At 36.1% G+C, this 12,601-nt stretch overlaps 1 protein-coding gene across 3 annotated transcripts in view; it reads right to left on the bottom strand.

Moving 5' to 3' along the window:
- The window catches only part of ANO3 (anoctamin 3), a gene marked incomplete at both ends in the record, with an annotated part of 320,161 nt that overhangs the window by 27,419 nt on the left and 280,141 nt on the right, over positions 1–12,601 (bottom strand). For all 3 annotated transcript variants that reach the window (XM_080930913.1, XM_080930914.1, XM_080930912.1), the window contains 3 exons: positions 7,172–7,336; positions 7,553–7,693; positions 8,084–8,166. In XM_080930913.1, the coding sequence (XP_080787039.1) occupies positions 7,172–7,336; positions 7,553–7,693; positions 8,084–8,166 (389 nt within the window). The remainder of the gene's footprint in view (positions 1–7,171; positions 7,337–7,552; positions 7,694–8,083; positions 8,167–12,601) is intronic.

The raw sequence follows: 12,601 nt of genomic DNA on the forward strand, positions 1-12,601 counted from the left end.
ATAACAGGGTGGACTTTATTAGCTGACAGTTAATATTTAATAGCTGCTGTTTGTCAGTGTTGAATTGACTGCCCTTATGGGAATTGAAAGTCACGTCTAAGTAGTTACCATTTACAATATTTCACTCATTCCATCACTTTCCATATGGTAATTACAGTACAGCAATTTTGTCAACCAAGTATACTAACCATTTTATAGAACAGAGAAATAAGACTGAGTCGTGTAGCCTGATAGAATAAAATACTTGGCAAGAAGTATAGTTAGAATGTTTTATTAGGAGCACTCTCCACCATCTGTGCATTGTCTTAGAACTTGGCACATAGAATCTATCTACATGTCTGTGATGGAACAACTTTAGATGGATGCCTCAAGAGGTGACAATAACATTGGAGGATGCTACAGTTGCTGTTAGAAATTTATCCAAGATAATTAAGAACTTGAGTAGTCTAGACTCATATGACAGAGCTAATTGATACCACCCATATGCCATACTCTACAATCAGTTCACACAACAACTTGTGTATAAATCTAAAAGCAGGAAGAATCCATGATTTATATGCATTCAAATGTGTGATAGATGTTAGCAACAGTGTTGAGAGAGGAGGTTGTCTGTGTGTGAATTTGAATATGAGGAATGACTTGCCTGTTCATCTAAGGGAGAAAAAACATGAAAAAAACAATATACAACCATTCTGATTGTAATTCCCATGTGATACACATGATATATTTTGTAAAGCTTCTGAAATTACATACTCTTACATACAGTAAGCAGAGTTTCTTTTAGCAAATACTGTTATTATATCAAAACATCCATCAGTAATTTCTATTATGTTAGTATTTGGGGAAAATAAAGTAGTAGATAATTATCCAGACCTAGTCTATATTTTTATGGAGCTCAGTTGCCAGTAGGAATTCACAAATGGCCAACACATATGTCAAGAGGTAAAGCGAGGAGGTGGTGCCACACACCTTAAATCCAACATCCAGAAGGCAGCGACAGGCAGATTTCTGTGAGTCTGAGGCCAGCTTGGTCTATAGAATAAATTCTAGGACAGCCAGAGTTACACAGAGAAACCCTGTCTCCAAAACACAGGTAAATAATTTAGATTACAGTAGGGATGTCTCTTGAAGAACATGATGCTTCCTTCAGAAGCAAGAGAGAGTGTCAAGCAGAATATGCATTGAGAAACTATCTTAGCAAAAATGAACAAGGATGCAAAGGTTCTCAGACTGATCATCTCTCAACATCCTGCAATGAACAGTCACTTCACAGTGAGCAAAACGTAGGACAGGAGAAGCAGAAATAGCAAAGCAAATTAGAAATTGATACATCAGAGTAATCCCAAAGGGGAACAACTTTCTAGGGCATGTTTGGCTCTGGCAATCATTTAAGAATTTATTCTAAGCTTAGAAGGCATCAGCTTTTAACTAATGATTTGTTGGTGTATTATATAAAATATGTATTATATAAAAATAAATTGGGGAGAAAGAGCAGCAAATGCAGGAAAGACACACAGGAAGTTTTGCACCTGTTTTAGTGTGTTATCTCTGCACCAGAGCATGACTTCCACTGCAAAACCAAATTCTAAGCAGATTTGCAGAGTCTAAGAGACTGCTTTTCTAGTATCCACACCTTCTTGCTAGTATCTATACCTTCTTCCTAGTATCTACACCTTCTGGATTTCTAAAAAACATATACATGGGCACACACTGTTTTAGAAAGTCACACCTTTTACTAAATGAATCACTTGGCATAATTTCCTTTCCTAGTTCAGAAGTGGTCCAAATCTTTGATGCACACATTCTATAATAACCTATAATAACCAATAAGGGTGACAAGATCCACAGGTATCCAGGGAAGACAAAGGTAGTTCTTGAGGGTTTCAGTAGCAGTGACTGAGACCTCAAAATAAGCACAGAAATTCATATTCTTGTCTCTACAGGTAGAAATCCAAGATGAAAAGAACTACAGAACTGGTGTGGATATTTTAGATTAACATGACATGTGAGGCTTAAATATACAATATAATATTGTATATTTTGTATACTAAACACATTTTAGATCACAGGAGAACTCAAAAGAGGTCATTCTTTGATGGACTTTGTAGTAAAGGTTTGGGTGACAAAGCATAGGAGTGTATCTGCTCAGATTGTCCTTCCTCCATCCCTTCCTTCCTTATTTATTTTTTCTTTCTTTTCTGTCTTTCCCTTACTTTTTGTTCTGTTTTGTTTTTGTTGTTGTTGTTGGAGAAACACTGTACAATTAAAATGCTAAACAGTTATTTTACTATAATGTGCTAAAAATAAGATAAGGCTGAACTGTCAAACAGTAAGAATATATTTGGAACAATTTTACATTTTTTTTGTTAAAATAATTTTGGGAAAATTCCCAGAACACATAGTAGCTGTAGCACTGGCAGTACCATGAATAGGTGAAAGGAAGTCAGAAAAGGGCGGAGCTAGCAAGACACCATGTTTCTTACAATTTTGTTTGTCATGACTTTCAGTTATAAATTTGACAAATGGATGTTAAAAAATGAACTTTTAATTATGTTTGAATTATTTCTATTTGTTCTTTAAAGATACAGTTTCTCATCTTGGCTGTGTATTATTATTTTATATCTCACAAATTAGTGGTTTTTCTAATGCCACTTTAGGGACTGACTGAATCAGAACCAGCAGAGAATTTTTGAATGTTTTGGTTTAATATAAATTTCATATTGACACAAAGGAGATACTTCTGATAATTTACTATGTAGTTTGAATTAGACACATTAAAAGTAATTTCATAATTAGTATAATAAAATTATACTCAATTTTTGTTACAGTAGAATACATTTTATCCTCAATTGAATATTTACTTATAGATGTCATTTTATACTTCTGTCAAATTGTGCATTATGGGGTGGGAAGTGTAGCCTTTAGTTTAAAATATATGTTGCAAAGTTGAAGGACACAGATTATAATTATTGTAAGAAAAACTATCTTGGTCACATGATATGCAGAATGCTAAAACATGTGGAAAATAAAAACCTTCAAATTTGCTCAGAGGAGGTATTTTAAATGCTATACTAGCATTAAACAAATGCTTTGGAACTAGATTAAGATATACCTGCAAACACCAGGAAGAAGAAGCTATGGCCTCAACTAGGTGAACTAAACATTTTAACATTGGGACAAAGTTGAGAGAATCAAGGAGCAGTGTTCACAGAGAGATTGTTTAGTTCATTTAGTGACTACTGTGGATGAGAAGATGCAGGCAGTCCAAGAACCTCAAGACAAGAATAAAAACAAAGAGATAATTCTGTTCTATGTATGGCACCGAGTAAAAGCTTTATGGAGGAAGTGATCCTTAACTGTTATTTTCAGTGATAAAGAGATATTCTCCATGGAGACAAAAGGAAAAAAGGAACATTTCAGACAGAAAAAAGCTCTGTGAGCCAAGAAACTAGGGGTATGAACTAGCAAAGTGCAGGGCCAGAGAAAGTGGTTTGTGTGTGGAATGGAGACAAGAGAGGGAGGGAGGGGCGGAGGTAAGGAGGAATAGCTTTCAACAAAAGAAAAGAAAACTGGCTTGAATAAAGCAGTGTCTCCTTTTCATCGCCAACCAATTTATAATTCACATAGGAGTGACTGAAAGGCATTAAACAATTGCAGGTACTAAAGAAAGTCAAATGTGTAATTTACACGAATCCTTTTAACTTCTATGTGGCCAGAGAGAGAAGGGGCTGAACAGACACAGGAGGACTAAACTGTTAGATGCGCATTGCTGAACTAAGAAAGCAGGTAGTCAACGCTGAGCAGGTCCTGGATCATAGAGATTGAGAATTCCCAGCAAGTATTCAGAAATAAGATAAAGGAGAAAAAAGAGGAGAGCACTTCGGGACAGCGTATGGTGTGTGGAATACCTTTTATTTTCCAAAAAGCCTTAAAGACTACTGATCTAAAGAAAAGTTTTTGGCTTGTTTAAAATATTTTTCATGTCTACATTTCTTAAATAATGTGTTCAGATTAGAGCTGAGAAGCCCATTCGAGTAATAGAATATCTTTACTTAGGCTCAGTCTTTCATAAGTACATTTCTAGCTGCACATTGACTTTGGCCTCAAAATAACTCAATAGATAGTATTGTGTAGATGGACATTTTATAAATATATATTCGATATTTTATTATGTCCTTATTTGATTAACTATCCAGTTAGTCCTGTATATTTGGCTGAATTGGCAAGAGTGTTTAATAATTTGTGAGGTGTTTTAACATTTTGAATAGGAAACCAATATGTAAATTCTGCAGAGTCTTATTAACTTACACTGACTGACTCTGAAGAATAGAACATTATTTTCATTTTGGTTGAGTGGGCTGTATATTTATGTTGTTTATGCTAAATCCATCTACACATCATCTAGATAGTTAGTTGTAAGGGAGAAGTATTTGCAGTTTAATGATGACTGAATATCAATGCAAATATAAATGGAGATGTATGAAATGGCAAGCTGGTTCAGCTGTAGTTCTCGTAGGAACTCGGGGTATCTGATTTGCGGTATTGAAAAAAACGTGTGCTTTCTTTTGTTTTTAACTTTAAACAAGATTTTGTTACACAAAGGTTGTCACATAATCAGATACTTCTCCACGTGGTACACCATCATTCCCACCCTCCAGAGAAAGGCTGCTTCTGAACTCCTCGTTGTGTGACAGTGCTACAGTCCTGATGCTGACAGAACAGTAGAGGTGCCTCAGTGACTGAAGTTGAAAGCAGGACACTGGTGTATGGCGCTTGTACCCGGCATCAGGAATGTACAGATGTCTTTATTCAAAAATACAAAACAAATTATCTCTAGGCATGGACAATGACAGCAGAAAACCATTATGTATTGTCAAAGGAAACCAGTAACTGATGGTTACAGTATCAGCCAGCCTTCTCTTCAGTCATTTTCTTCAGGTGGCTTCTCTGAGGTTATCAATGAGGAATCTGCCTCGAGCTTCTTGTCACAGTTCATCAATAAGGGCAAAGCACTACTCTAGGACGTAGAACAGCCACCTTCCATATCCACTCCCATTCCTCCCATTGCACCCACCCCAGGGTCCTACTCTTCTTTAGTAATTTCTGTCACTACAGATTCAGTTGTAGTTAGCAAGGAGACCACCGCAGCAGCATACAGAAAAGCAGTTCTTACAACCTTTGCTGGATCAGTGATTTGCTCCCCCTGCCATTCAAAGTCTTCAAGCACGGCATCATAACCAACTTCTGAGGAACACTGCAGGATTTTCTCAACTATCAGAGATCCTCCAACACCTGTGTTCTCAGCAGTTGTCATTGCAGGAATTTTAAGTGCTCTTTTAATAATTTCTATACCTCTTTTCTGATCTTCATTTGTAGGCTTTAATGAATCCAAGACTGGGATGCACCAAAGCAGAGAGTTACAGATGTTCTCAGTGATATAAGAGCATCTGTTGAAGAAGGCGTTGTTCTAGTAGGAGACTTGTGCTTTCAAGTCACTGAATCAAGCTGGTAAGCTTGTGAGGCTGATAGCAGAGTGGTTTAATGACTAAATTAGTTCTGGCTTTAACTACTTTCAGAGGTCTTTATAGGTAGAGACTCATATTGATTTCAGTCTTTGCTTTTTATAAACAAAAATATATTATGCCTCCACCAAATACAATTAAAAAATTTTGTATCTAAGTCATTTATCTTCTTTAAAATATTGTTTTACAGTGTGTGTGTGTGTGTGGAGCAGAGGGAGGGAGGGAGAGAGGAGAGAGAGGGGAAAGAGAGAGACAGACAGAGACAGAGAGACAGAAGTGTTTGTATTTGGAAGTGTGGGCTTGCTTTCTTGGGTTCTGGGTATACATTTGCATGGCAACACTTTACCCACTGAACTTGCTTCTGAAGCTTACAGGAGAGAAAGCCACAGTGTGAGAGGCAGTGGTGATTCTAGCAAATTGTGAGAACGCAGGATAGAGATAGATAGTGGAGAAAACCCTTGTTTAAGAGATGAGAGATACCTACAGAAGTGAAACTAGAATCAGGTGCGTCAGTGGGGATTTAGCTGAAGTTTGGTTTTTGGTTTATTAGGCTTAAACAAAAAGGCAGGTTCAGCTGATCTAAGCAAGAGCAATCTCTGGAATAACAGCTTTCAGGCTATAAACATTTTAGGGGAGAAAGCTTTGGTAGAAGTATTTTTGTACATGCTATCAACATTTGAACTTGGATCAGGAGAGAATGCTTTTCTATTTCCTTCAGCATGATAAGGGGGAGGCTTTGCTATTTTTTGTAGGTCTAAGGAAATGGGGTCATTGACATAGACATGCTCATGACAGCAACTCATAGTAATAAACTCATACTAATAAGTACTTAACTCTCCCTTCTATAAACCAATTATTTAAAAGCACCATAATATGACAGACAGATACACACACACACACACACACACACACACACACACATACACACAGAGACAGACACACACACACACACAGAGAGAGAGAGAGAGAGAGAGAGAGAGAGAGAGAGAGAGAGAGAGAGAGAGAGAGAGAGAGAGAGAGAGAGAGAGTTTTTTTCCACAGAAAATGAAGGGGTTACAACTGGGCTTTACTTTCAAGTACATTTTCTTGTATCTTTCCAAAAAAAAATTCTTTGATTTGAGAACTATATTTACTTGCGTAGTTATCTAATATAAAGAATACCTTGCTTGTTTAAAAAGTGCATATCACTGTTTCTAGTATGTGCCAAATAGTGACACAGAAGTTATAACTAGAATCAGAAGAACACTGAGAAAGAAGGCAGTACCTTTGACATTGCTTTCTGTTTTAAAAACACTGCAAGCCCATTCTAGAAGCTCATGCCTTTAATCCCAACATTCAGGTCACAGAGACAAATAGAGCTCTCTGAATTTGAATTCAGCCTGTTCTACATAGTGAGTTGTTTAAAAATTATCAGTCAATCCATTAATTAACAACCTTGTGCATACATCAAGCTGGAGGAAATACCTTTTGTTAAAGTGAGTTGTTTGGAGCAAATATATATATATATGTACATGCGCGTGCACACAGACACACAGACACACAGACACACAGACACACAGACACACTCACACACACACTTCAATACTAGGTAGATATAGTCTTTTCTGACTGTCTGTGTGCCTATGACAAATAATGCTATAAACACTTACAAGATTCAGCAGCATGATGATTATGAAATTAATGCAGACAGCAGCACCAGATGTAGCAAACTGCCAGTGCTGTTTGATGAAATTCCACTTGAATGATGCGAACTGTTCCATGACAACGAGACGGTACACTACAACTGCGAACACTGCTGTGATAACCAAGGAGATCTGCAGAGTGTGAGAGCAAAAAGGACACTGCCATTTGTGTTACTAACAAGTGAAAAGCAAAACACACATATATATTAAATGATATATACAATATGACACTGAAAACAGTACATTTCTTTTGCATTCTTAGGATTACAAAATGAGTTGGTGCGCTAGAAGATCCTTCTAAAACCAGAATACTGCATCATTCTCAAAGTGCTGATGACCATATTTTACCATGAAGAAGATTCCCGAGACAGATACAAGTAGTCGCGTGACTTTGTCAGATGAAGGCTGGTGAGGCTCAGGCTTCCCTGTGATGGGGTTTATTATCTCCATCCTGTAATATTTTGCTTCAAACTGGGGGCGAAGTGTTTCCTGTGGGAGACACTGAGGTTACCTAAATAGCAAGTCCACAAATTAAAATAAAAAAATCTTTTGAGAACTAATACAGACTCTTGAATTCGTCCTGCTGTTGTGTTGTTTGCACAAAGATGCAACCTTCTAAAGAACAATGCTGCTTGCTTACAGCTCAACTAATTTTAATTAGAGCAATTTTATATGGGTCTACTTTAAGAAAATACTATAGAAGTGGTTATAACAATATAAGTCTAACCCTTGACCCCTATGACCTTCAAAAGATAAGGAATCTTGTCAATATGATGTGAAGATGAGAATCTATTTCTAGTTTGATGTTACTGTATTGAGTAGCTCTGGATTTATGTACTTCCCCCAGATTTCTTAACTTCTCCTTCCCAGATATCTTACCTCCTCTTCTTCCCATTCAATAAGGTCCCATGTATAAGTCAGTATGCTTCTTCTTCTTTTCCAAAACTCAAGAAAGACTGTGGCTATAAAATAATAATGATAGAGTAGTAATAATGCACCATTTCAAACACACCACATTGCTTTTCTTCAGGCAGGAGTATTTTATCAAATATTAAATTCTTTAAAGTGATTGTCTTGTTAATGAATAAATATTGGAATTTGTATTTAAATATTCTCTCTTTATGATCTTTGTATAAAGCTGTCTGTATGCATGCCTAAAGGGAGGCAATTTTTAACACTAAAATTGATTGATGTTTTTGTTAGCATTGTATATTAAAAATGATGCTAGGAAAAAAGGTCAAAATTAAAGCAATAAGTTCTGTTGGTTTTATCATTATTTGAAATGACCTCAAAACTTTAAATTCTCTTCTACCAGAGGTAATCAAAACCTGATTCTACTCATCTAAGGTCAGAGAGATGCAGTGTAAGAGAAAGAGATAAAGTGGGAAATGATGAGATACTGAAATTTTTATCATGGTTTGATTTTATAATTAAAAGTTTGAATATAAATTAGTAATTAAATACCATATGCAGTTAATTTAACTTACATTTTAGTCCTATTTTAACGTTTATAAAATGTTTTTTCATGTATCATTAATTTTATTTAGAAAATAATTAATTCTCTTAAATTATCAAGATGATAGTGGAACTTATGATCACTCAATTAGATTTGAAATCAAAGGTGCTTCATTTCTGTGTCTGCAATCATAACACATAAAGTTAGAAGAGCCAGGACTTGTTCTTCACTGAGCAAATCTGGCCACTACATTCTGCAGGTTCTCCCTGACATTTATATTAAATGCTGATATTCTGCAAATTCCTAAAGAATAAGAAATGGCTAAAAGAGGCAATATCAGGGGCTTTATTGTTTTAAAGTCAAAAAGATGTTTTCCAGCACTGAATTGTTCTTTAAAATAACAGACCAACATCATTCTTACCAACAAAGAAGTGGGAAGGGAGGGGGAGGTGAGGAGGAGGGGAATGAGGGGAGAGGGAGATGGAAAGAAACTGAATAAATTCTCTAGAGAGAGAATGAATGTGAAAGAGGCACAGTTTTTATTAATAATATTTCATTTTATTAACAAAAAATTAATAATATTTTATTAATAATATTTCATGATCGCTAGCCAAGACCATTTTACATTTTAATATGTAAAAATCACATACTAATTAACATTAGTCATTTGAACTGGGGCATGTTATTGCCTCTTAACTTTCCTTATTAGCACGTACTTGAAGAAGAGGATTCTAACACAAAATGTAGATAAAACATAGGTGACCTTGAATGATTGGAATTTCAAACCAATTGCCTTCAAAAACAGATATTGAGTCTAGAGAGGATGCCATTTTTATTAAACTAAATATTCAATTGAGTTGTGTGTTAAAAGTTTATTCTCACATTTGAAATGTAAATATAAAGAATATCCAATAAAAAAGAAAAAAATGTTTATGCTCATTGAGATACATTCATTTTGCGCATGACCTATTTATTTGAGATCTCAAACAAATTCATATTCTCATTATAAAAAGTTTTACAAAAGCTTCCAGAATAATTTAGTGTCTCAGCATAAAGCAAGTATAAATTTTATTACTTAAAAATACCTGTCTAATTTAATAAAGAAATATACCTTTAAAAAGTATCACACTCATTGCTTCCAGCAATACCTAAATTGATGGATATAGTATATTCTTTAATATAAGTGGTGCTTATACAAGCTCATTATAAGCTTTACTCTTAAAGGCAGTTTAGTATTGGGAATGATGGAGCACATTTTATCCCCAGTACTAGGAGGTAGAGGCAGGCACATCTCTGAATTCTAGGCCAGCCTCTCCAACACAGTAAACTACAGGCTAGCCAGGATTGCATGAGAGTCTGTCTCAGAAAGAAACAGCAGTTTTAGAACACTTATCTATTCTTTACTCTGGATTTGTTGCTATTGTTGTTTTTCAAGTGATGGGCACAGCATTCAGTACACCATCAACCTATAATTTCAACGAGAAATAAGTATGTCTTCTATTTCTTTTGAAACAGTTCCTCACTACACATGCTAGGCTAACCTAGAGCTTACTGTATCTCGGACTGGCCTCGAAATGCTGTGTATCCAGCTCCAGTCTCCGAGTGCTGTTATTAGAAACATGAATCAACATACACAGCTAAAATTAATTTAAAAAATAAAGATGGTTAAATATGTTGGTTAGATTGTCATGTCAATAGTGTGGTCCTACATATGTTTGCATTTTATGATGTCACAGTAATTTAAACTCCTATGCTTAGCAGTGGAATTATGGATTCCATAACCATATCATATCACATAATCAGTTTTAACTTAGCTACCAGCCCAAATTATAAGCCTGGGTATTGGAAGAAAACATGTTGAAGTCTGCCCACCTTCCAGCATATCTGTAGCAATTTTGTTCCATGCCCACCAGCTATTTTATATTGTTGCTGTGATTTGTCTGTTAGTCATTGACATAGGAAAATACCTAGACTCAGACCAGGGTCATACTGACCACATCCTCTGTATGAGGCTTGTTAATCTTAAGAAATTCCACAAAGCTTCTCATAGGTCAGTATAAACTGCAAGGTCTAAAATAGCTTGGGCCAGCACTGACCACCAACCTGGTAGCACTTCCTGTACCTTTGTATGAGCTCCTTGTGTTTTTTTTTTTTTTTTTTTTTTTTTGCTCATTTTTTTTCTTTTATAAACTGGCTCTGAGAAATGTTCATTGACTCAGCCTCAACCCTGAATTCTGAGCTAAAACCCTCACTGATCAGTGTTAAGGTGCATGTTCGATAATCTATCCATCTTTGACTGAGATCAGTGTTGTTAAAGAACCTGGAGTGAACAAAAGATTGCTTTATAATAAGGAAAGGGTGGAGCTGAGATGTTGGTCTGACTCATCTGAGTGTAACATGTGAAAGGATGAATCCAAATACAGAAGCAAATGTGGATTACTCATAACTGAAAAGTGATTAGGTCCATTAAGCATTCACATTCCCATAATCTACAAAAACATGGAAATAAAGTTGAATAGCACCTTATTGTTCTAAGTCTGAGTTATTGTCTAACAAGGTCCCATGGATTTATGTATTGTGGAGGATATTGAGGACAGATGCTATTCATTACCTTCCAGAACCTAGTGTTAAGAGCCTATTGCTGTGGATATTATATTTAAACCAGAGAACACAGAAAACTCAACTCAGTATTTATCTTGAAGCTTTATCCCTACTGTCTGGCTCTCACAGTGTTGAAAGGTACATATTATTGGAGGAAAACTGTTGTCATCAATATCACCCAGTTATGCACCCCAAAACTACAATTATGAATGGCTTGGCAACACATGACCTCTGGTAGAACAGCCACATGAATATTATGGGAGTTATAAACTACTTTCTAAGTGAATTTATGGACCACTCCACAAGATTAAATGAATACCTGATACAACTTTTTCTCCTAGACAGGTTACAGACTGTATTTGAAAACCAACTCCTATTACTCTTCTAAATAGTTATAGTATCAAACCAACTCATAAATACTTATCATTAAGCCAATATAATAGTGCATTGGTCAGCTGTCATTAGAGAAGTTCTTTCACAATATATGGAATCTGACAAGGAGTCCTACAACTGATCAAGGTTAGAGACTAAGAGAGTGCAAAATACTCAACCCTAAATAGGATATTTATGTCACAGCTCTGCCTTCTGAGGTTTAAGGGCTATTGCAGAAAATGGGCAGAAAGATTGCGAGAGCCGTAGGAAGTGAATGAATACAAGGAAGCGATTATCTTGGACACAGAAAGGCAGTTACACATATACACTTATAACAGTTGAGATAGGATGCACAGACCTCAGCAGGCTTGGGAAAGACCAAAGTCCAGCATGAAAAGCAGAGACAGGCTTGGAGTGGAGAAAGCCCTGAGCCTAAGTGAAGGTGTAATTTGACTTGTGCAAGCCAAGTCGACAACTCTGAGACCAGTTGGCACATGGTAAACTGGCAAAGACATTACCCATATAAGTAGGTTCAAGAAAGAGAGAACGAAGTTTTCCTAGGGAATTGAAGTATAAAGTTTTATAAATTACTGCTCACTGTGTGAAAGAACATTTATAGATTCATCTTCCTGGATACTTACAGACTGAGATGCTCACCTACAAATAACTTCTACAGAGAATAAGTATCCCTTCCATTTGTACTCTAAGAAACATGGGTATCTGGGTTGTGGTTCCTAGAAAACACCACCTGACCCCAGCTTCACTGAATGTCTGTCTTTGTGTATGTCCTTTTTCATTACACTTAATGGGCTAAAACAGTTGAGTGGGTATAGAAGGGGGGTGGATTTGGGAGGAGTTGGGGAGGGGGCTATTTAAAACTAAGACACAAGTTACAAAATTCTTTAAGCAAATAAGTATTTATTCACATCTTCTTGGTGCTGTCACCTGAGTTTTTGGTCTTAGCCATT

This window comes from Micromys minutus, assembly GCF_963924665.1.
Source record: "Micromys minutus genome assembly, chromosome: 17".
Lineage (NCBI taxonomy): Eukaryota > Metazoa > Chordata > Mammalia > Rodentia > Muridae > Micromys > Micromys minutus.